General features: G+C 43.1%; 2 protein-coding genes across 4 annotated transcripts in view; one reads left to right on the plus strand and one right to left on the minus strand.

Annotated features, from left to right (window-relative positions):
* CASP7 (caspase 7) overlaps positions 1–3,622 on the minus strand; it is a 32,838-nt gene extending 29,216 nt beyond the window's left edge. Inside the window, exon 1 of one of the 2 annotated variants that reach the window (XM_038409907.2) lies at positions 3,424–3,622. The gene's annotated coding sequence lies outside the window, so the exon portion shown is untranslated. The remainder of the gene's footprint in view (positions 1–3,423) is intronic. The other variant, XM_038409905.2, reaches the window with a different exon arrangement.
* Positions 3,623–7,108: 3,486 nt separating this feature from the next.
* LOC119858699 (nebulin related anchoring protein) overlaps positions 7,109–24,854 on the plus strand; it is a 59,296-nt gene continuing 41,550 nt past the window's right edge. Inside the window, exons 1-11 of one of the 2 annotated variants that reach the window (XM_038409902.2) lie at positions 7,109–7,444; positions 7,836–7,930; positions 8,742–8,829; positions 12,514–12,618; positions 14,229–14,333; positions 15,141–15,248; positions 16,568–16,672; positions 17,000–17,107; positions 19,034–19,132; positions 20,800–20,904; positions 23,022–23,138. In XM_038409902.2, the coding sequence (XP_038265830.2) occupies positions 7,373–7,444; positions 7,836–7,930; positions 8,742–8,829; positions 12,514–12,618; positions 14,229–14,333; positions 15,141–15,248; positions 16,568–16,672; positions 17,000–17,107; positions 19,034–19,132; positions 20,800–20,904; positions 23,022–23,138 (1,107 nt within the window). In that variant the 5' untranslated portion in view covers positions 7,109–7,372. The remainder of the gene's footprint in view (positions 7,445–7,835; positions 7,931–8,741; positions 8,830–12,513; positions 12,619–14,228; positions 14,334–15,140; positions 15,249–16,567; positions 16,673–16,999; positions 17,108–19,033; positions 19,133–20,799; positions 20,905–23,021; positions 23,139–24,854) is intronic. The other variant, XM_038409899.2, reaches the window with a different exon arrangement.

Genomic DNA, 24,854 nt, shown 5'->3' on the forward strand with positions numbered 1-24,854 from the left:
GTGAGGGGTGGGAATGTGGTGGGAGGAGGCAGAGGGGCGGGGGAGGGGTTGGAGTGGGGATGGATCAGGTACCGGGGGGGGGTCAGGGCTGGGGGCGGGTGAGGTGGCGCAGCGGGGGGTTGGGATCAGGTACCGGGGGGTCAGGGCTGGGGGGCGGGGTCAGGTACCGGGGGGGGGGTCAGGGCTGGGGGCGGGATCAGGTACCGGGGGGGGGGGGTCAGGGCTGGGGGCGGGATCATAGAATAGAATCATAGAATATCAGGGTTGGAAGGGACCCCAGAAGGTCATCTAGTCCAACCCCCTGCTCAAAGCAGGACCAAGTCCCAGTTAAATCATCCTAGCCAGGGCTTTGTCAAGCCTGACCTTAAAAACCTCTAAGGAAGGAGATTCTACCACCTCCCTAGGTAACGCATTCCAGTGTTTCACCACCCTCTTAGTGAAAAAGTTTTTCCTAATATCCAATCTAAACCTCCCCCATTGCAACTTGAGACCATTACTCCTCGTTCTGTCATCTGCTACCATTGAGAACAGTCTAGAGCCATCCTCTTTGAAACCCCCTTTCAGGTAGTTGAAAGCAGCTATCAAATCCCCCCTCATTCTTCTCTTCTGCAGACTAAACAATCCCAGCTCCCTCAGCCTCTCCTCATAAGTCATAGAATCATAGAATCGTAGAATATCAGGGTTGGAAGGGACCCCAGAAGGTCATCTAGTCCAACCCCCTGCTCAAAGCAGGACCAAGTCCCAGTTAAATCATCCTAGCCAGGGCTTTGTCAAGCCTGACCTTAAAAACCTCTAAGGAAGGAGATTCTACCACCTCCCTAGGTAACGCATTCTAGTGTTTCACCACCCTCTTAGTGAAAAAGTTTTTCCTAATATCCAATCTAAACCTCCCCCATTGCAACTTGAGACCATTACTCCTCGTTCTGTCATCTGCTACCATTGAGAACAGTCTAGATCCATCCTCTTTGAAACCCCCTTTCAGGTAGTTGAAAGCAGCTATCAAATCCCCCCTCATTCTTCTCTTCTGCAGACTAAACAATCCCAGCTCCCTCAGCCTCTCCTCATAAGTCATGTGCTCTAGACCCCTAATCAGGTACCGGGGGGGGCGTCAGGGCTGGGAACCGGGCTGGGGGGCCTGGGGGCAGGTGAAGTGACGGGGTGGGGGGGATCAGGTACCGGTGGGGGGATCAGGGCTGGGAACCGGGCTGGTGGCGGGGCAGGGGGTTGGGATCAGATACCGGGGGGGGGGTCAGGGCTGGGGGCGGGATCAGGTACCGGGGGGGGGGGGTCAGGGCTGGGAACCGGGCTGGTGGCGGGTGAGGTGGCAGGGCAGGGGGTTGGGATCAGGTACTGGGGGGGGGGATCAGGGCTGGGGGCGGGATCAGGTACCGGGGGGGGGTCAGGGCTGGGAACCGGGTGAGGTGGTGGGGCAGGGAGTCGGGATCAGGTACCGGGGGGGGGGTCAGGGCTGGGGGCGGGATCAGGTACCGGGGGGGGGTCAGGGCTGGGAACCGGGCTGGGGGGGCTGGGGGCAGGTGAGGTGACGGGGTGGGGGGGGATCAGGTACCGGGGGGGGGTCAGGGCTGGGAACCGGGCTGGTGGCGGGTGAGGTGGCGGGGCAGGGGGTTGGGATCAGGTACCGGGGGGGGGGTCAGGGCTGGGAACCGGGCTGGGGGGCCTGGGGGCAGGTGAAGTGACGGGGTGGGGGGATCAGGTACCGGTGGGGGGGATCAGGGCTGGGAACCGGGCTGGTGGCGGGGCAGGGGGTTGGGATCAGATACCGGGGGGGGGGGGTCAGGGCTGGGGGCGGGATCAGGTACCGGGGGGGGGGGGGTCAGGGCTGGGAACCGGGCTGGTGGCGGGTGAGGTGGCAGGGCAGGGGGTTGGGATCAGGTACCGGGGGGGGGGATCAGGGCTGGGGGCGGGATCAGGTACCGGGGGGGGGGGTCAGGGCTGGGAACCGGGCGGGGGGCGGGTGAGGTGGTGGGGCAGGGAGTCGGGATCAGGTACCGGGGGGGGGTCAGGGCTGGGGGCGGGATCAGGTACCGGGGGGGGGTCAGGGCTGGGAACCGGGCTGGGGGGGCTGGGGGCAGGTGAGGTGACGGGGTGGGGGGGGGGATCAGGTACCGGGGGGGGGGTCAGGGCTGGGAACCGGGCTGGTGGCGGGTGAGGTGGCGGGGCAGGGGGTTGGGATCAGGTACCGGGGGGGGGGTCAGGGCTGGGAACCGGGCTGGGGGGCCTGGGGGCAGGTGAAGTGACGGGGTGGGGGGGATCAGGTACCGGTGGGGGGGATCAGGGCTGGGAACCGGGCTGGTGGCGGGGCAGGGGGTTGGGATCAGATACCGGGGGGGGGTCAGGGCTGGGGGCGGGATCAGGTACCGGGGGGGGGTCAGGGCTGGGAACGGGCGGGGGGCGGGTGAGGTGGGGGGGGCAGGGAGTCGGGATCAGGTACCGGGGGGGGGGGTCAGGGCTGGGGGCGGGATCAGGTACCGGGGGGGGTCAGGGCTGGGAACCGGGCTGGGGGGGCTGGGGGCAGGTGAGGTGACGGGGTGGGGGGGGATCAGGTACCGGGGGGGGGTCAGGGCTGGGAACCGGGCGGGGGGCGGGTGAGGTGGCGCGGTGGGGGATCAGGATCAGGTACCGGGGGGGGGGTCAGGGCTGGGGGGCGGGGTCAGGGCCGGGAAGCGAGCTGGGGGCGGGGCTGGATCGGGAACGGGGGGGGGTCGGGGTCAGGGCCGGGAAGCGGGCTGGGGGCGGGGCTGGATCGGGAACCGGGGGGGGTCAGGGCCGGGAAGCGGGCTGGGGGCGGGGCTGGATCGGGAACGGGGGGGGTCGGGGTCAGGGCCGGGAAGCGGGCTGGGGGCGGGGCTGGATCGGGAACGGGGGGGGTCAGGGCCGGGAAGCGGGCTGGGGGCGGGGCTGGATCGGGAACCGGGGGGGGTCAGGGCCGGGAAGCGGGCTGGGGGCGGGGCTGGATCGGGGACGGGGGGGGTCGGGGTCAGGGCCGGGAAGCGGGCTGGGGGCGGGGCTGGATCGGGAACCGGGGGGGGTCAGGGCCGGGAAGCGGGCTGGGGGCGGGGCTGGATCGGGAACGGGGGGGGTCGGGGTCAGGGCCGGGAAGCGGGCTGGGGCGGGGCTGGATCGGGAACCGGGGGGGGTCAGGGCCGGGAAGCGGGCTGGGGGCGGGGCTGGATCGGGGACGGGGGGGGTCGGGGTCAGGGCCGGGAAGCGGGCTGGGGGCGGGGCTGGATCGGGAACCGGGGGGGGGTCAGGGCCGGGAAGCGGGCTGGGGGGGGGTCAGGTGCCGGGGAGAGGAGCAGCTCGGCGGGGCGCAGGGCCGGAGCCGGGGTCAGAGGGCCGGCCGGGCGGGCGGGGAATGAGGCGGGCCAGTTGGGGGCGGTCGCCTGGGCAGGGCCCACTGACCTTGCGCCGTCCCGCTCTCGGGCCGCAGCTGGGCCGCTCTTGCTCCCGTCAGCGCCGCGGTCCGCGACCGTGCGGGGAAAGCGAAAGGACCCACGGGCCGCGCCCGCCATCCCCGCCCTGTTCCCGGGCTGGCAGCTGCGGCGGCTCTTCCGGCTCGGCCCGATCCCGCCCCGAGGGTCATGACAGGCGGCCGCCCCCTATCCCGCCCCGAGGGGCACGGGGTGGGGACCAAGCTGCTGACGGCCCCCCTAGCGCAAGAGGGGGCGAGGCGAAGCTCCCCAAACCTGCCCCCCCTCAGCCCTATGCGGAGCCCTGCGCCCCACAGCCGCACCTCAGGGCCAGAATTTGGTGGGGAAATTTGCACCTTCTCGCTGTTCGGCAGCTTGGGAGCCCTGCAAAGGGAAGCTTCTCCAATCCCTTCGCCCTCTTGCCGACCCCCAGCCTTCAAAAGCCTCTGTGCGGCGGCTGCCCAAAATCCTGAGCTTGGCTTAACAATCAGGAGGGGTTTGGGCGGGATTGGGTTGAAAAAAACCCCAGCCAGAGGCCTCGGGAGTTTCTTCTTCATTCCCTTCTGGTTTCTTAACAATTAGGGTGTGAACACAGGTATGGCCAAGCCCAAACGTTCAGCAAGCCGGAGTCTGGCCCTAAAAGTCATGAGATTGGCTTACACATCATGAGGCGTCTTTAAAATAATAAATTGGCGGGGGGGGGGGGCGTTATTTCTCTTCTAGCTTTTCATCCTTTGAGCTGCGTTTGCTTCATATGTTCAAGTGCTTCTCTGCAACCCTGAGAGTTAGAAGCCTATTTCTTTTTTTTAAATGAAAGCTCGGAGTCTCGTGGTTGCGATAGCTGGGCCTTTAGCAAAAAACGAAGCATTTTGTAAGTGACTAACTCCCTATGACTGCTGGGGTCTTAACAGGTCATTTCACCTTGAATGGGTCCCTTGATACGTGAGTCAACTACTTATGCCAAACAATCGGTTCCACCTTGTGCCAATGTTTCCCTGACTTGAAGAAGAGCTCTGTGTAAACTCAAAAGCTTATCTTTCTCACCAACAGAAGGTCAAATAAAAGACTACCTCACTGACCTTGTTTTTCTAAAATTTGTGAGACCCCAATAAAATCAACACTGCAGTTAGGTTACATTTTTAAGGTTTTCTCCATACCTCCAAGGGCTGGAATATATATTTTTTTTAAAGCTGAGCTCATATATTCCTATGACTTCATGAGCTAGGGTTTTAGAAAGACCCCAAATACCACAAGACTTGTGATAAAATCACAAAACTTGGCAACACCCTCTTCTAAAAGCAAGGCCATCGTTGCTAGGAAACAGGTTTGGTTTTACTTGGAACAGCTCAATTTTTGTTTCTAATAAGCACTTTTTTGTTCAAAAACAAATCCTTTTTCATTTGATAAAATTCACATAGCTAAGGAATGGTTTTCTACACTAAAGGACCCACTTCCAGGTGATTACAAAGTAAAATGTGTACCCTGCAGAATAAATTATAATGGTAAAAGTAAATTCAAACCCTTGTGACATGCATAGATCTGCAGGTGTACCCCACTTTGCAGGATCAAAGCCTTAAATGGTTAAAAATTGAATATCTAAGTCAAAAATCCTAGATGCACAGCATAATCTGTATCCCTGATTTTAACATGCAGGTGTGAAAACTTGGTGGCCTTGCACCGAAACGGAAGGACAATGAAATCAACAAATAGAGAGCAGTACCTCTCTAAGGAACTCCGACAAGAACTGGAAATACCAGACTGGACTCAGTCCTGTTTCATTCTTCCAATTCTAAGCCACTGTTTAACAGTAGTTAAAACATTTATTTTTATTTATTCTTATAATGTTTACTTCAACCCCATCCATGGCTTTGGCTGCTTTCACAGTAATTAAAAATACATAATATGAATATAATCAACACCATTGCTGCAATAGCCATTGTCATCTCCTCTCCTGGATGGAAGAACCTCAAGTGAGTTATTTAATAATATTATTAGATTAGATTTTCTAGCTGTGATGTAACTAGGGCCATTATCTTGGCTGCAGTAGACTTTCCTCATCATTCCAACATATTCAGCATGCAGCAGCTTAGATGATTATGGCCTTTTACCATCCTACTGCATTATATCCAGGGATCCAACAGAGCCAATCCCAAATGTACTGTCCTCTTACCTTTTTGTGTACCTGATATACTCTGGGTATAAGAACTAAACTCTCAATCCTTGACTTCCGTGGGAGCAGTATTGAGACCAAAGGGCTCAATCCTGTTAATATCCAGTACCAAGCATAGGCCCTAACCCTGTGAAGACTTGCACATAGTCAACAGGACTAGTCACAGTGCTTAAAATTAACCACATGAGTAAGTCTTTGTACAATTGGGGCCATAGCGCTTACTACTGTGTCTCTTCAGAGCAGGGACTTTGTCAACTCCATTTTCTATATAGTGCAATATGCTGTTAGCATTCAGTAAGAGTCATAAGTTAAGCAAAGTTGAGTATCATCAGGATTTGGATAGGAGGCTTCCTTATAGTACCTAACTGCTAAAGAGAGTGGTGGTGGGGATTCAGTAGATTGTAGTTTACTCAGGAGGAGTCAAAATTTATTTGAGCATAAGTTTTCGTGAGCTACAGCTTATGCTCCAATAAATTTGTTAGTCTCTAAGGTGCTACAAGTACTCCTTTTCTTTTAGTCAACCTATTCACATTCTTCCATAATTTCATTTGGATAAGGCATTTTTCACTTTCTAACCTACACTGCTCTGCTGATGCAGTATATTATTAAATAGTTGCTTTGTGACCGCTCTTTTGAGGTTGATGGGCCAAGTATCCTGTTTGTTACATAGCCTGTTAGGTTTGTTAATGCTTGGAATTCTTTGAAATAAAAGGCTTCCCCCAACCCCAGGTGGGGCCTCCTGGTATCTCAACGGCAGAAGCAATAGGAGGGGGAGAGGAGCAGAGAATGAGCTTGGTATTGGTTTGCCTCCATACAGCACACCAAGTGCAGGTGACTTGGGGTAAGGGTAGGGTGACCAGATGTCCCATTTTTAAAGGGACAGTCTCATTTTTTTGGGACTTTTTCTTATATAGGTGCCTATTATCCCCCACCCCCGTCCCATTTTTTCACAGTTGCTATCTGGTCACCCTAGGTAAGGGGAAGTAATTTGCTCTTGTCTGGGATGTAGCAGATTACACACACCCCCAAGAGCAAATGGGGAGCATGGGGGAAATTGTGAATCTCTGAGTTGAATTTTCTTCCCTGAACTCCTTCTGAGGTGGCACAGCTATCTTACACAGGGCTGTTCCTAAAGGCACAGACTAGCAGTGAGCTCTAGGGTGACCAGATGTCCTGATTTTATAGGGACAGTCCTGATATTTGGGGCTTTTTCTTACATAGGCTCCTATTACCCCTCACTCCCTGTCCTGATTTTTCACACTTGCTGTCTGGTCACTCTAGTGAGCTCATATACCCCACATGGAGGTGACTAGCTGCCTACTAATTTGATAATGGTACTCTTGATATCGTTAGCTCCATCCTGGGGTTATGACAACTTGTGTTAAACTGCAAAGCCTAGAAACTGAATGACCAGTTTCTATCATTCACATGAACATGATTCTTTTCTATGAGTTCACTCTTCTATTTAGAGAAATATGTTACTGAGAGCTCCCCTTCTGTAAGTACTTACCCAGTTGCCAAAATAACCCCTCTTAGTAACTGGCAGCTTTAAAAGCCAGCCAGCAGCTGACTTTGAAGCAGAAGGTCAGCAAAAGAGAGTGAGACACTTTGATTCAGAACTTTAATGGTGATCCTTGACTGCAGAGCAAAAGGGCTTGATTGCGCTGTCTGGAGTGTGTTACATACAGACTGGAAAGTCATCTTCATAGTCTTTGAATCTTTTGTGTATATATAGATATATATATATATTCTTCACTCTGTTGATTTCAAGATGAATGTTCAGCTTTGTGCTAGATGCGGTTTTGGGGTTTACTCTGCTGAGAAGATAAACTGTATAGATCAGGTCAGTAGACATTCTCTATTTTGATCATTTTGGACATTAATAAACATATGCATTGGTACTTTACTTACTAATATAGGGCCTCATCCTGCTTCCACTGAAGACACTGCCAAAACTCCCCTGCCAAAACACTACAAAACTGTACATTCTTTATTCATACTGGATTTCAGAACTGAGATGAACTTCATGATAAAAGTTAGTTGGAACAAAATTAAAAACAACAAACAAATTCAAAATGACAATTCATTATTTACTACATGTCCATTCACACAATGGGAAATGTTTATTAATTGTATGGATAGAAGGGATCAATATTGGTGTTTAAAAATCACTAGAATAATACAATATGAAATACAAGAAACTTTCACTATATTTTTATCTTTTGCAATTCTAGACATGGCACAAAGCCTGTTTTCACTGTGAAGTCTGCAAGATGATGCTAACTGTAAATAACTTTATCAGCTATCAGAAAAAGCCTTACTGTCAAGCGTAAGTGTCCTTCCTTATAAAAAATAATCATGGTATAAAATTTAAGTTACCATAATTCATTAGAAGAGTACTTTTGGGTCAGATTCTGGTCTCACATATTGTGGTGTGAAACCAGACTAACTCTACTGATTTAGTTGGGGTTGGTCCCGCTTTGAGCAGGGGATTGGACTAGATGACCTCCTGAGGTCTCTTCCAACCCTAATATTCTATGATTCTATGATTCCATGATGCTTCAGTGGAATTACTCTGGATTAATATGGGCAGCATTGGCAGATGAGATCGGAATCTGACCTCATATGTAACATTTCCACATTTGTCATGTTGTCTTGTAGCTTAAAAGACACCAAAATAAGTGTCATTTGAAGTATTTAGAAAAGTAAACTATAGTGACTATACTATGATTTCTGTATCAGCGATTAAGAGTTAACAAGATGTGAATTCACTTAGTAGCCAGAAAAATATGTAAAATGCAGATTTTAGAGGGAGATTTTTTTCTCAAAGTTTTTTATTTTATAATGATCAATTCCTGTCAAATTTGTCATTTGAAAGGAAGAGATGACAGTTGTTTTTTATTCTATTATTCTCTTTTGTTATTAGAAACACAGCATTGATATGATATGATCATTAAAATTAATTTAGTTTTAGGCACCTACTCTGTAAAACAATAACTTGTGTGTAACCCAATAGTCATGTTGGGGAGGGGGACTGGTTCATTCAGTCTTTTTAAGAAATATAAAACTAAAAAGAAAACCTATCTTTCTGGTGGTCAATAACATATGTTTCTAATTTCCCATTACACTTTCTTTTGTAGACATAACCCAAAAAACAACACATTCACAAGCGTATATGAGACACCAGTAAATATAAATGTGAAGAAACAATCAGAAGCAGTAAGTGAGGTAAGAAGCTTTAGGGACAAGTGTGTTTTATATTCAGCTGTATTTTATGTTTCAAAAAGACACATTGTAGTCATGTGTTCTGTTCTAGAAATGTTCTAAAACACAAAGTCCAGGCAGAAACTCCTTCTCCTCTCCCATGGTCTCTTTGAGAGTATTAAAAGTGTGTACCCAGGTTTGGATCAGAATTTTGAAAATGGGCCACAACAATCAAATACACCCATACTTAAGGGGTTTGAAATCCAGATCTTGATTCAAATTTCCCAGTTTGATCCCATCGCTGGCTTGGTTATGCTAATGTATAGATTTGTTACAATTTTTCCTTAGAAATATATCAAGACACAGTTTGTAACATTTGTTATAAATATTTCAGTGAATGCTGGAGCTGGCTGGAAAATTTTGAAATTTAGACAAAATGAGGGAAAATGTCTAAAATTTTATATGTAGTGTTGCTGTAGTTGTGTCGGTCCTAGGATATTAGAGAGACAAGATGGATGAGGTAATTTTGTGGAATATTTTTTCCTTTTTTCAACAAGAAAAATTTTTCCATCTCTGGTGAATTTGTATCCTACGTGTTCAGTATTCATTTTAAAAAGAGGAATAATATATTGTTCCTGTTCAACTCTACATTGGAGAAACAAGGGTGGGAGAGACAAGCTTTTGAGCTTACGCAGCGCTCTTCTTCATGTCTGGGAAATGTATTCAGGGTGTCACAACTAAATATAGGGTGGAACAGATTGTTTAGTGTAAGTAGTTAACACATATTACATGTATTCTAGACCTGAAGAAGAGTTCTGCATAAGCTCAAAAGCTTGTCTCTCTCACCAACAGATGAGATGTTACCTCATCTGCCTTATCACTCTTCATGGCTACAACACTGCACAAAACTCTACATTATAAAGCCATTGAATTACATTGCAAAGAAAGAGAGCAAAACAATAATTTTGTCAATATCACTAGGAACCCCCAAGGTAGAATTATAGCCTTACTTCTTGTACATTTGGGGCCTCACAGTCCTTACTCGGGCAACAAATCTATTAATGTTATTGGGAAGCTTCTTGATTGAGAAATGCAGGCTCAGTGTGTAAAGGGATACCTACCTAATATTCTAAGTGGCAGTGCTCACAGAAAATTGCTAGAAATGCTGAACAAAGCTGTGCAAACTTGATAGTTTCCATCATGTGGGTTCATGAAGACATTTTCGTAAACTTTCTATCACTTGCTTTGAATTCTGAGTTCAAACACCAAGCAAAACTTGACTGAAATCCCCAAGTCTTTGATACCAAGCCACAAAGCAGCTTCAGTTTTATTATAATCTGTACTCAGAAGGTTTTTCAAGCATCTGATGAACTTGGCTGACATTTATAAAAAATACAAAGTGAGGTTTTGTATGGTTTTGTTTTGAGAACATTTTTATTGAAATTTTATGGGCGCATTGGATTTTCTTGTACCTGTACCTGCATCAAAGGCTGTTGTGCTCTTGAAAAACACTGGGGGAGCTCCAAGTCTTTTTGTTTTATGGCATTCTTTCCTGTCTTGTGGTGTTTTCCTCCAAAGACATTTGTTTCAATTTTGTATTTCTGGTCACTTTAACGTTAGAAAAGTACATAGTAAGATGGCAAATAACCACTGGTAACTGGCCCATTTCCATATTTAATGTCGCTTTATTGACTTTAGTTCCCTTTGATACTATAAAAACTACTGTGATTATTATATATAGTAAGCATAAACAGTGTGTTCATGTATGATTTCACATCCTACTAAAAATTCTCTGTAAAATAAGGGAAGGAAGTTGTATTATTTAAATTATTGCACACACTGTTCATATTTTTTCTGCTTTCTGGACAACGCTGGCATCATCCATTTAGCAGCATTCATCATACATTGACTTTTTCTCCCATCTTTCTTGCATACCATTTTTATGCATCAGATTTTTGTAATAACACAGATGCTCTTACAACAACAACCAGTATACTTCCTTTAAATTGTGTGTGACAGAGCTGGTCTGGAATGAGTCTGGGATTATTGCAGGTTCTATTTCTGTTTGCAGACTGTGATATGAGACCCCGTTACTTCCAGTGTGTTGGTGTGTATATATACACGCAAGGCAAATTATAGTTCAGAGATCACTTTCCCTTCTTTTCTCACCTAAAGCAGCTTCTGTCCCTTTCAATCACATATGGAATTTTGAACTCCACAGAGGGAGTTGCTAAGCATATTTACTGGCCTGATTCTGCAGTGCTTACTCACTGAAAGTCCCCATTCACTTATATGGCAGTTTTGGGTCTAGAACTATGTATGCTAAATGCATAAAAGAATTCTCACTTAAGAAAATGTTTGAGTTGAAATGTTAATGGTCTCAAGTAAAAAGCATATTCAACTGGTAAAACTGAATATGCTTTTACTTGAGAACATTACATTACATTAGAGAAGAAGGATGGTTTTGCTCTTAAGGCACTAAACTAGGACTCAAGAATTGAGTGCAATTCATTGCTGTGTCACTGACTTCCTGTGAGACATCAGGCAAGTCACTTAATCTCTCTCTACTACTTCTCTTCACCTGTAAAATGGAGATATTGATACACATTTTCAGCATTCTTCTGTCTTGTCTATTTAGATTGTAAGCTCTTCGGAGCAGCAGCTGTTTCTTATGTGCGGGTACAATACCTAGCACAGATAATGCCCTGATCTTAGCTGGGGCCTCTAGACCGCTATTGCAAAACAAATACTAAATTGTAATAAAGTGAAGATATGGAGCTCAATTTTGCCATTAATTTACATTTGTGCAACCTCACTGACTTCACTGAGGCTGCACAGGGTAAAGGAGGTAGAATATTACCCACTGACTGATACACAGGTCCAATGTTTCATACTAACACTTGAACTGTATGTTCTGTGCAGATTTCTCTCTTGATTTCAGTTGTCGTTATATTACTGGTGACTAAGAACCAAATTCTCTTCTCAGATTTTCATGGTAGGTTTCAACTCCAGTGTGCTGCTCCTGTGTGAGCAGAATATCTTAGTCAGAAGCCACTATGTGGATCAGAGAACAGATGTTTGCACTAAGGGATAAATCTAACCACCTTCTCCACCGATACCTTAGGCAGTGGTAGGAGGCAGGTCTGTGTTCCTTGCATGGCACAGAATGTAGTGCTTGTGTGGCCTTCCTGTATGCAATTGGCAGAGGGAGGATGGTGATAAACAAAAGGATCAAAGTAGAGTTGGCCAAGTAAAGGGGACTCTGGTGGGGTGGAAAGGGAGAAGAGAGTGCAGTGAGCAATGTTTTCTCAAAGGCTGCAGAGTTTGGGTTGTCTAGGCCTGTGTTTGTTTTGTAGGTCCTAACATAAAATGGTGTCTTTCTATATCTGTATGTCTTTAAAAATATACGGCTATATCCTCAGTTGATGAAAACTGATATAGCTTTCAATGCCAGTCTATACCAGTTGAGGATCTGGTACATAGATCTATACACAAAGTAGCAGAGGTGTGCATTTGATCATAGCTTTGTTATGTTAGGAAGTAAACAAAGTCTTGCACTGGTTTAAAATTATTCTCGCTGCAGTTTGCACTTACTGTATAGTACTATGTACCCAGGTGCATTCAGCACTTTCCCACCTTAAAATGACAGCCTCATGCATCCATGATGTGAGAAAAACCTATACATAATGATGCCATTATTTTTTGTAGATTAAATATCAAGAAGAGGGGGAACAATTCAAATCGTTTTTTCACTGGGATGTGACATCTACAGATATGGAAGCTGCCCATAGAGTTCAACAGCTGGTCAGTCAGGTTAGAGACATTCTTCAAGTACACACATTCATGTGAGCAGCTAGTATGCAACCCGCCAAACATCGGCCTGGTTTGAGCTACTGCCCCATGCTAAATGGGATGATTATTGCTATGCTTTTATTCACCATATTTCAGTCATGAGTGTCCATTTATTATTATTTCCTTAATAACCTATTCACTTGCTTTTCTAAGTAGCATATTTTAGTCATTAAAAAGAGCAGAGCAAGAGTCAGGAGATTTGGATTCTATTCCTGACTTGGCCATGGAGTCATGCATGAGCTTGGTCAAGTCACTTACATTCTCCGTGCCTTTGTTTCCCCTTCTGTAAAATGGGTATAATCAGACTTGCCCATCTCTGTAAAACTTTCAGAAATCCTAAAATGAAAATTGCTGTGTAAGTGCTAAGTATTATTATAATCCATCATTTGTCTTGCCACTTTTTCTATTTACTGCAAATATTGAATGAAATTCTGGCCCCATTAATGTCAATGGTAAAACTCCCATTGACTTCACTGAGGCCAAGATTTCACCCATTGTGTTTTGCTAGTGTTTTTTTCTGCCTACCCCAGTTTCTCCTCTGACTTGATCCTGAAGTAGAGCCATAATGCTGAATTTGTGACAGTATTAATTTTCAAGGTGAGTGTTGCAAACACAGGATCAGGGACAGGAAGAAATTGGGCAGGGAGTTAGGAATCCCTGATTAAATTCATCTATGTGAGCTAGTAATAAAGGGAGAACAGAAAATGACTGCTCAAGATAACTATTTATTTAAAAACAAAAGATTTTTGCTAGTGTTAAAAAATAAATCTCCCTTAATGCAGAGACTGGAACAGTAATAGAAAATGTAGAGGGCTAGCTCGGTGATTTATTAGCCTACAGAACCATTCATCTTATTTTGGTGGATCAGATCCATCCCACGTCAGTAATAACTAAAATATGCTGCTTTTGAAATGGTCTAAGCCCATTATCACTCTTCTTGGCAGTCTCAGCAGACAGCCCAAGTACTCACAAGTCTATAAATAACTGTCATCTCAAGAAGCTGTCCTTTTTGGCAGGGCAAAATAGATGCTGCCTGTGCGGGTAAATAGAGGACTTCACTTTTCAGAGCTTTCAATCTGGCATTTTTCACACACTCTGAATTCTTATGAAATAAGTCTGACAAAAAAGAAAATATATCAATCTTCAATTTGCTGAATTTTCAGTTTTCAGATTTGCCTGCACAACATCTAGCACAGATTTAGCACTAATAGTAATGCTGGTCTAGCAAATTTATTGCTGTTTGCGTGATGTTCAGCGTTACTCAGCAAATGTTTTACTGGAGTTTCAGGAAATGGGCCCTAATTTCGTATTGCTTAAGCAAATCTTATTGAATGTGCTCAGAAATATTCTTGATGTGGAAAGGGTCAGCACAAAATTCATATCACTTAAGATCCATCTATGTTCTCAAAATGAGACTGAAGAGGAGCATAGGCATCATGCTTTCCCTCTGCATAGGAGTATGTTTCACCCATAATGAATGATGGTTTTCTTTTCCCTGCCTGGCATATTAACTATTCAGGTTTCAAAATGAGTATACACATTTCCGCTGACTTAATCTTTCCTTTTTTTAGAAAGCCTACCAAGCTGCATATGAAGAAAACAAATCCTGGTATTCTGGAACCATCCCAGATCCTGAAACAGTCAAGATAGCTCAGGCACAGAAGACTCTCAGTGATGTATGTGGGCTGACATTTGCAATAGCTTTATTTGTATGAGTTATAGTGTTCTGAGGACTTTTCAGTTTAGAATAGCCAAACTTTCAATAACAAATTACAAAAGGAGAAGGTGACATACATTTACTGCTGTGTTGAGACACAGTGTTGAGCCTTGTGAGCGCTATCTATATATAGTGTCAAGGTCACCTAACAGTGTTACTGCCAAGCTTAGAAATTATATTCAAGTGGAACTACCTTGAACTTCTGCAGTTAAGATACACTTCAGTTACATGACAGTAACATCTTAAGTAACTTTGATTGTAGATGGAGTCTAATGTATTCTACATCTTCCAGTGGTGCTACCACTATAGGCTGCACCAACAGTGGATTACACATCTTATTTTTTGTAGAGTAGACAAGGATCTATTGCCTTTCCATCAACCTGAAGTGAATGAAAATCAAACTTGGTATAAGAATTGAAGATCTGTGCCTACGCAAGGTGGTCTTTACTAAACTAGTGACTATTTTGTTCGCAAAAATATTAAAGGAAAAGATTATAAATAGATTTTTTTCCACTTTACATAGGAAATGTTCGTAAATTTTGAACTTAAGAAATACATTTTCTTTTATGTGTCAATTATTTTAAAACTCTTTAAACATGTGTAGCCAAACTGATGGGATTTCCACTTTGGTTAAGTCCATTATGGTTTTTAAAAGTCATCAGGATAATATAACCCATAACAATTAGAATGTGAGCGTTAAAAGAGGTGTCACATTAATGGACAGAGGATTTTTTTTTAAGAAAATAAAAATTATATAATTGTCTAGTTGAAATACACAGAAGAATATGAACAACAGAAAGGCAAGGGAAGCTTTCCAGCCATGATGACTCCAGCTTACCAGATAGCTAAGAAAGCCACTCAGCTAAGCAGTGACGTAAGTCCCAATTTGTGTGTGTCAAACTTATTGAAGTTCAGTGAAACTTGGATTTAAAATAGTTCATGTTAAAAGGTGCATTCCATAACCAACACTAATTGTAAAATAACTCCTGTAAAAGTGAAAAAATCTTGAATATGATACATTGACACAAACTAGATAGCCTTGGAAGACTGTCACATGTAACAAGTGGAGCTTGAAACTTGCCTCTTTCACCAACATAAGTTGGTCCAATAAAAGATGTTTCCTGACCCACCTTGTCTTTCATGTATAACAAGTGACAGTATGGGCATTTTCTAAGATATATGGGACACTTATGACATAATGGCCCTCTCAAATTTTAAAAAAATGAATTGCTGTACCATTCCATGCCATATCAAATTTAAAAACAATTAATTGCTGTACCATTCTATACCCTGTGAATTATTTGCTCTTATTTTTCTTTTTTATTTTTATTCATTTACTTATCCACTTATTCCAACTTTTTCATCTCTTTCCCTTTTAGTATGTAATATTATATAACAATACACTAGTAAATTGATTTACCAAAAATTTACTTTAACTTATCTATGCACGTAATGTACCATGTTAGAAAAATAACAATCCAATCCAAAGAAATCCAGTGAAAATAAGAACCATACAAAACATTTGAAAAATACTGTTGTGGCTTCCATGTATAGCATCAACCATTGCAATAATATAATTGTAAGCAATAGGGGTTTGGGTCATTACTGAAGACTCTTGTAGTGATTTTATTGAAGAATATTGTTCCCCCAAAACAAACACTTGACCATATCCAGCTGCTCCCACTGAGTTTGGAGTCTTTCCATTGACTTTTATAGGCATTGCATGGGGACCGTAATATGTAGACAGCTTACTATGTTGTAGATATCAGCATAACCAGTCTTTTTTTTTTTCTGTTTCCCTGTATTAATAAAGAGAGAATGCTATATAAAGTACCAGAAAAAATAGTTTTTCCCCCCCATAGTGCAGTTTTCTTTAACTGCCATAAAATGAACACCTTTGGCACTTGATAGAGCAGGCTGAGTGAAATAATAGAACAATTAAGCTAATGCACATAGTTTGATGGGTAAAATCAGAACACACTGTAATGACAGTCACTTTTAGTCAGTAGTAGATACACCTGCCTTTGTATTTACAACTGAGGGACTTGTATTAAGGACAGAAGACTGGGAATAATTCATTATCTGAAACAAAGGTCAGTTCTTCTGTTGCCTTTTCAAGCCTTATGGAAGGAAGTACCCAGATATTTGCTAGTAAATAGTTTTAAAATGCACTTTATATCTTCTGCTTCCCAGGTGACATATAAGCGAGGACATGAAGACAGGGTTTCCAGCTATACCACTGTCGTAGACACTCCAGATTTACTGCACGCAAAGGCTGGAGGGAGGCTTATGAGTGATGTAAGTGTAACAGGAGAGAACAGGCAATCTGTTTCAATCCTGAATAATCCCCAGAACAGGCCTGTCCTGAGTACAGAATGAGGCAGTGGTCTTTTGGGAAAAATAGTATTTGATCATGTAATTAGTGACAATACATACAAGGCTGTGTGGGGTGAGGGGTGATGGTGAATGAAGGTTGCACAGGCAACCTTAATTCTGACATTTCCTGACTTTTGAGTGGTTGACTTTGCAACCTCAGTAGTGTTCTTTTAATGTAGCTTTTTTGTGTGTAGCATATATAAATGTGTGCAATATACTTGTTCGTACATTATCTTGCTTTTTTTACAGCTGAAATACACAGGAGAATATGAACAGCAGAGAGGGAAAGGCAGCTTTCCTGCTATGATCACTCCAGCTTATCAGATAGCCAAGAAAGCTAATGAACTAGCCAGTGACGTAAGTATCAAAAGCAATATCTCTTTTGAGGAAAAAAATCCAACAGATTTAGGGCCAAATTTTTTTCTGGCAAAATCCCGTCAGTGCCAGTGGAGTTACATCAGCAGAGAATGTGGCCTGTAGGATTTCAGGTAATTATTTTTTGCATGGACAGGTCCTGTGTTATACACCAGGGAAAACAAGGCCATTATATTTTGAAAGCAATACTGTTAATCTCTGGGGGCAGAAGGCCCTCCCAAGCTGCATGTGGACACAGAGGAATGAGGGGAGTGGCCATAAGGAGCCACTTGTGGCTCTCTGACCCCATTCTGCTAGGTCTTGGTATAAGTTAGAGAGGAGCTCTAATTTATACCACAGGCACAAGGTCCCTCTTACAGGAGGATTGGTTTTACCAGAGCTCTGCCCCTGCCCTAGTTCATCCCCGATTCCCTCTCCTTCCCTTTATGTTGGTGCAGGAGTGAGCTTTGACTGAGAGGCACACCCCTCCCTTGCCATTCTCTTGGGGTATTATCGTGCATGGTGCCGAGCACTCTTGTGAGAGGCTGAATGCCCTGCATTCCTACTGAAGTCATTTGGAGCTGAACTCACATGGCAGCTCTCAGGAGTGCTAAGCATCTTTCAGGATTGACCCTTTAGGGAGCAGCGTGAGCCTGGGATCTTTAGTGAATATAATTTGTCTCCTTTTGCCTCAGTGCCACAATTACAATATTTGTTAAATGTGTACCAACCCGATTTTTGGAAGTTGTGATGATTTAACAAAGCAGTTTCAAGGGAAGATAACGTTACCAGCCTCCTAGGAGGTTAAATTAAATCATGTGTGTTCAAACTGACTCATTAATATCAATTTTTACACAGGCAGTGAAAGGAAATACATATAGCATATTGTGCTAGCTGCATAGAAATGACTTTAAAACCAGGATGGAGAATTTTCTGGTTATTAACTCATCAGTGAAAGTTAAGAAGGACCCTTAGGGCATGTCTACATTTACCTCTGGAGCGATCGATCCAGCGGGGGAGGGGGGTGTAAATTTATCGCATATAGTGAAAACAAGATAAATTGCCCGCCAAGCGCTCTCCCGTCGACTCCGGTACTCAACCAGGGCAAGAGACACAGGTGGAGTCGATGGGAGAGCATCAGCAGTCGACTCACCGCAGTGAAGACACCGAGGTGAGTAGATCTAAGTACGTAGACTTCAACTACGTTATTCAGGTAGCTGAAGTTGCATAACTTAGATTGATTCTTCCCCCCCGACCCCCCCCCCGCCAGCGTAGACCAGGCCTTAGTCTTAAAGTCAAAGGCAGATGAGTGCTAAACATTGAAACTTTATACACTGCCCTTGATCTGTGGAGGTACTCTTATTGGTGTAAAAAATCGCCTATGTAGGATAAAGAGCAAACTTGAGTATAGCTTGTAGGCATTATTTTGGCTTCAATAGAGATATTGTAAATCTTGGGCCTGAACTTGAAAGCTGCTCACCTAAAGCTACCATTGGGCCTAGTGGACACGCTAGTGATCAGCACCTCTCAGAATCAAGCTTCTTATTATTAAAAATAATTATTGGTGGGCAAATGATCCTGCTGAAGAGTGTGCAAAGCACATTGAGATCAGGTAGGATGAAAGGCACTACATAGTAACTCTGCGCTTAGGTGAATTATATGTTTATTTTTAATCTTCTGGCACATCGGATGTTAGCCACTGCCAGTTGTAGAATGCTATACTTGGCAAACTAATGATCTGAACTGATATAGCAAGTCCTATGTTCTTAAAATATTATTAAATACAAGTAGAAAACTTGGCTTCTGAAGACTGGTTGAAGCAAAATGTTTTTGGCAAACCTTTATTATTAACATTGCATGCGATTTATGATGCGGCATATATGTAACAGGCCAAACTCATCCGGCTTGATCTTCTTTTCTTTCTGCTAGGTGAGGTATCATCAAAGATATGAAAAAGAGATGAAGGGAAAAGCCAGCCATGCAACTGGAACAGATGATGCTTTCACAAAAGAAAATCACTTTAGCCAGGTATGCAACAACTAAGAGATACCCAGGTACCCATACTACAGCTGATTGTTAATACTGCCGAATGCTTAGAGTTTAGTAATGGCAATGAGATTTGCTGTCTCCTGTTGTAAGCTTTGTTTTCCCATATGAGACATCAAGACCTCAAGGAGAGAGCAGCCTGATAATACCATAGTCTGAGTATGTAAATGAGTGTGTACCATTGGCAGGGGAACAAACAGGCTTTCTTTCAACCCTGTTCTTTATGGATTCATCTTTGCTGTTTTTCCATTTTTCAGGAAATATAATTATTGTGGGCAATGCTAAAAATCCTAATATTGATTAGCATTTAATATCATAATATTAATATTAATTAACATTTCAGAAATTTGCTTGAGGAAGTTATGAAAAACAGAAGTTAGAAGCAAGTTAGAATTCAGCTGGAAGAATAGTATTTTAAAAGAGTGACAGGTTATTATTCATGGTTATTTTGGATTCTCTGTACATGCTTATAGCACATTTTGGATATAGAATAGCTAAGGATGCTGTTACCATATTATTGACAGACTTCACTGTAGTGTGACCCAACTTATCATGTGACATGTGATTTGACATAGCATGACCTACAATGAACTCCTTTGCTGTGAGAAGTCATAGGAGAAATACCATGAATATTTGTAGCATTTACACTACTCCTGCCATAGCAGACATCCTCATTTCACCTGATCTGGCACATTACTACAAAAGATTTGTACAAAGTTAAATAATAAGCACATACATGATATGGTTTCTAATGAGGAAATTGTTTTTTCTTTTGCTAAGATTGTTTAAAATAAAATATTTAACAATTTCTTTTTCACAAACCCTTAATATGTTTATGAAAAAGTTATAAATAATCCTTTGGCTAAATGATTTTAAAGTTCAAAACAACCTTTTTTCTGTAAACCTGGCATTAGTCCAGAAATGGTTCAATTATGTCCTGACATAGGGATAACGTCCTGGATATTCTCATGCAATCTGAAAGCTAAAGAGATTTAACCATATGCTTTTGAGGGCAGAATCTTGTCTAAAGACACATTCTGCTTCATGGTACTAATTCTAGAATAATAATAATAATAATAAATAATAATAATAAAAAAAGAGTGGGCCTTTTCTTGTTTTTTAAAGTATTTGCCACCATAATACCTGAGCACCTCTCATTCATTTATTAATTCATCCTCAAAATACCCCTGTGAAGTTGAGAAGTATTACTGTACCCATGAGGACTACAGTCACAGAGACATTGAGACTTGCACAGCATCACAGAGGGCATGTGATGCAGAGCCTGACTTGAACCAGATCTCCTGAGTGTCTTAACCATGAGACCCATTCTTCTTTTTTTTTAGTTTTTGGCCTGCGGGAGTTGGGGTGAGATTTGGAGGTTGTATTCATCTTCTCTGTACTGGAGGAATACCATCTTGACAGTAGCCAAGTTACCCTTGCTTCCATTGCAACATAAATAAAGAGGCCATAGAGAAAGTTTACATTGTGGGTGATTAAATACATATATTCTAGTATGAAATGAACAAACTTTACAGATAAATAGAAGTAATGAACTATACAGGCAAATTACAGAGACTGGGGAGCTTAGAAAAGTCATTAATAATCCACTTGCTCATATGTAATGAATAAACACCCTGAATTTTCTGCAGGATTATATGGATGAATATGAAGAGCACAGAGGCAAAGGAAGCTTTCCTGCTATGATCACTCCAGCTTATCAAAATGCCAAGAAAGCAAATGAACTGGCAAGTGATGTAAGTATAAAACATGAATAATCAATACAATATATAAACAATTAAAAGCAGCAGTTTGTCGAAGTAGTACTTGGAAGCAGAATGCTAAAATTAAACAATGACATTTCACTGCAGTGCAGAGGACTAGATGGCTCGGGGAATTGATGATGTCCGTTATCACCAATGCAAACTATGTTCTTAGTAGTTATAGTTGTGAGATTTGCTACAGTAACTCCCATAGTGAGTAAATATAGCTTGAATGATCTGAACAGTTTCTAGTTTTTTGATTATGTTGTATTGTATCTTTAGTACAAAGCAATTGATACGGAAACAAGAGAACATAGGATGTGACATTGGCATATCATGAGGATTGAATTCTTTATCTGCAGTATAGTGATTTTTTTTTTGTTGTAATCTCCAGAAGAGGTACAGACTTAGATGTGGCAGCATAAGGTTTTTCCATACCACCACCAACCAGTGAACCTCAACTCAGTTCTGAAGTCCCTCTAGTAGTCACAAAATGTGTCTATCCGCATTCCCATCCTTTCTTGTTTTGTCTAGCATGACAGCCCAAAAGGCTGCCTCTTGGTGGAAATTTTTGTGATGTGGACACCTGTCCACTGGGGAATAGACTGAGCCCATCAACTCATGCAGACCATTAAAAAGCCAACAGATGGCAAAATCTTTCTGTCAATACCAACCCAAGCCAGGCACAAGCGGCAACTTAGAGGGGAAAGGTTCCATAGTATCCCATTACTTGAACTAATGACTGGGAGAATATAAAAAACTAACACCTCCTATGCAGTGTAGTTATAGCTGTGTCGGTCCCAGGATATTAGAGAGACAAGGTGGATGAGTTAATATCTTTTATTGGACCAACTTCTGTTGGTTAGAGAGACAAGCTTTCAAGCCACACAGAGTTCTTTCCTTTCCCACATCTGAAAAAGAGCTCTGTTTGGCTCGAAAGTTGTCTCTCTCACCAACAGAAATGGGTCCAATAAAAGATATTATCTCACCCACCTTGTCTTTCTAAGACCTCCTGTGACTGTGGCCTATTTCAATGATAAATCCAATGATGTCCAATTTAAGAATGAATATTTAACCTTCCCTGATTAAAGATGCCATTGTAACAGGTCTCCAGAATGCTAAAAATCAAAATTATATTTCCTAATTGGCAAATTGTTATTGGGGTTGGTTTTATGGTTTTCTTTTTGCTGTACAAGGGGGATGAACATATCGTAGTATAAGGCAATTTAATTTTTTTTAAAGTCTGAGAAATTGAACACAGACTCCAAAATCAAATATAAATAATCACAACATTTCAACACACTCTAAAATATCTTTTGTTTCATAACATATGGGGTAGAATTTCAAAGTTAGGCATTTGCAGTTGCATGAGGTGAGGAGCCTGTCTGTGTACATGTGAAAATTAATTGATTTGTGTGCAGAAGTTAGGCAAAACACAAATATAATCATCCAGACCCAGGGGTAGAATCCTGACCATATTTAAGTCAAAGGTAGAACTCCAAATCTAAATTGGCACCTCCTTCACCTCCCCCCTTTTTAAAATATCACTTAGCACTACCTTACAGGAGGGAATCACCATCTTTAAAGAAAAAACAATACATAAGAGTGAAAAATAAAAAGTACTGTACACTCAATAAGCTGGTTTCTGTAGAAGAAAAATTCTAGTGGGTACTTAGTAATCATCTATAATTCTCTGACTGGCATCCCAACTTAAACTACTGAGAACTGAATTCTTTAATAGAATAGGGTATAAGCCTCAATTAGTTGCTAGCCAAGAATCTGCTAGTGATTATTAATATGAAGATGTCCGTTCAAGTAACTAAGAACAAGTGCTGTCCAGCCAATGGGAAAACTTTTGTAGAAAAATACTAAATTGTGAAGTGGTTTCACATGAAACAGTTGGATTACGTGACTAGTGATTTTCTCTGGAGATGATTTTAAGAAGTAACAGGCTGCAATTAATTTACCTTTCCAACTTATTTACCCTTTTGTTAAAGCATATTCAAACTAATAGAAATTAAGGAAAAGTCTTACTCTCTGGCTGTTCAAGTGAATGGAAATGACAACGATGACAAAAATATCTTTGTTTTGATTATTTTCCCCTTTTTTAGATAAAGTACAAAAAGGATCATTCAAAGATGAAAGGGGCAGCCCACTTCCATTCTCTTTCAGCCGAAGACAACTTAGTTCTTAAACAAGCCCAGAATGTCAACAAGCTTGTCAGTGAGGTAAGGCATCAAATACAATTATGGACTGATAGGAGAGCAGCCCATACTAGATACAGCTATATCTATTTATCTCTGGCAGGTAAATTCTGGTTTCTCAGGCTAGGAAAGTAAAAAGTTGTTGTCCTTAATGACTAGCACACATGAAAACAATCAATGTGTAGTACAGGTATAAAATATGGACATTCCTTGGAAGAAACATTCAGGGACAGATCCTCAGCTGATGAAAATTGTCATAGCTTCATTGACTTCAGTAGAGCTTTGAGAAGTTACAAAAGCTGAGGATCTTCTCCTCACCTTTCTTTGTTTTTTAAAATGAATCCATCCCCAGATGAACTAAAATAGCTTTTCTGTTTCTTGAACTACACTTTTAACTGCCAGTGTTTTTTCACATAATTACTTTCACCCCTGGAGAAAGGAACATTCAACACTTACCGGTATGGGGGCCGGCCTGGGGTGGAAGGGGCAGGGCTGGGCAGTCAGCGTCCCCCACCCAGCCCATCCGCGCTGTCTGACCCGCTCTGCCCAGGGCTCCAGCAGCAATTTAAAGGGTCCAAGGCTCCGACCACTGCCACAGTAGCAGCAGCTGGAGCCCCAGACCCTTTTAAATCGCCGGCCCCAGGGACAGCTGCTCCTTTTGCCCCCACCCCGTCGGCGGCCCAGGGTGGGGGAGTTAAGCAGGGTCCTTTGCTGCGGCAGCACTTTAAGCAGGGTCCTTTGATACCACAGCGCTTTAACGTCAGCTGCATATGGGCCGGTACCGGTGGCCACTTTTTACCGGTACGCTGTACCGGCCCATACTGGCCCACTTGCACCCCCTGCCTTTCTCCAAAATACATCTTCCCTTCCTCCGCCTCTTTTTTTTTTTTTTAAGGAAAAGAAACCAAGAATATACATATTATAGGCAGAGGAGATCAAGAGATGCAGAATTTTGTTTCAGATAAAGTTTTCCAAAATGTTGTCAATGTGATTTAGTGAATAGATTGTTGGACTTGTAGTCAGGAGACCTGAGTTCTGTTTCTAGCTCTGCCACTGACGTGCTGTGTCACCTTGGGAATCTGTTCACCTGCGTTCTCCCACCTATAAAATGGGGGTAATGGTACTTGCCTTCTATTGTAAAGTGCTTTGAGCTCTATACATGAAAAGTGCTACATAAATGCTGAGTATTATTATTTTATTTTTCTGAATTTCAAATGTACCTGAAATGTATGTATGTCTTTAGATGTGGCTTAAATACAAGTTCTATACTTCAGAACTTGCAGATTTTTTGGGAAAGATTTGCTTACCTATTTCAATATGAAATCCAAATCCAATATACAGCTGAGCTCTAATTCTGTGCCCTTTTCTGCCTCCACATATACGTATGATGTAGTCAATGGGAAAATTGCATGTGAATTAAAGAGAAGAATTAGACCCTCAGTAACAGTACTGGATGTACTAATTAACACTTTCATACAGGGAATCTCAGTTTGACTTATAAAGTGACATCACTGTTATAGAGAGAGAGAAAGCAGCATATTTCTGATTCTGGCCAACCAGAATATACGAACCTAAGGAAGTTCTGTGCATAGCTCTTAGTGCTGTGTTTTCTCATTTTCTGGGGTTCTAAACAGAAGTAATTTAGGATAATTCAGAAGTGTATATTACGGTGTTTTAAAGGCTTTTCTGCAGATAATTGGAAAAATTAACCTTTGAAAAATATATGCAGAATGGGCCAAA

Source organism: Dermochelys coriacea, chromosome 7 (assembly GCF_009764565.3).
Source record: "Dermochelys coriacea isolate rDerCor1 chromosome 7, rDerCor1.pri.v4, whole genome shotgun sequence".
Lineage (NCBI taxonomy): Eukaryota > Metazoa > Chordata > Testudines > Dermochelyidae > Dermochelys > Dermochelys coriacea.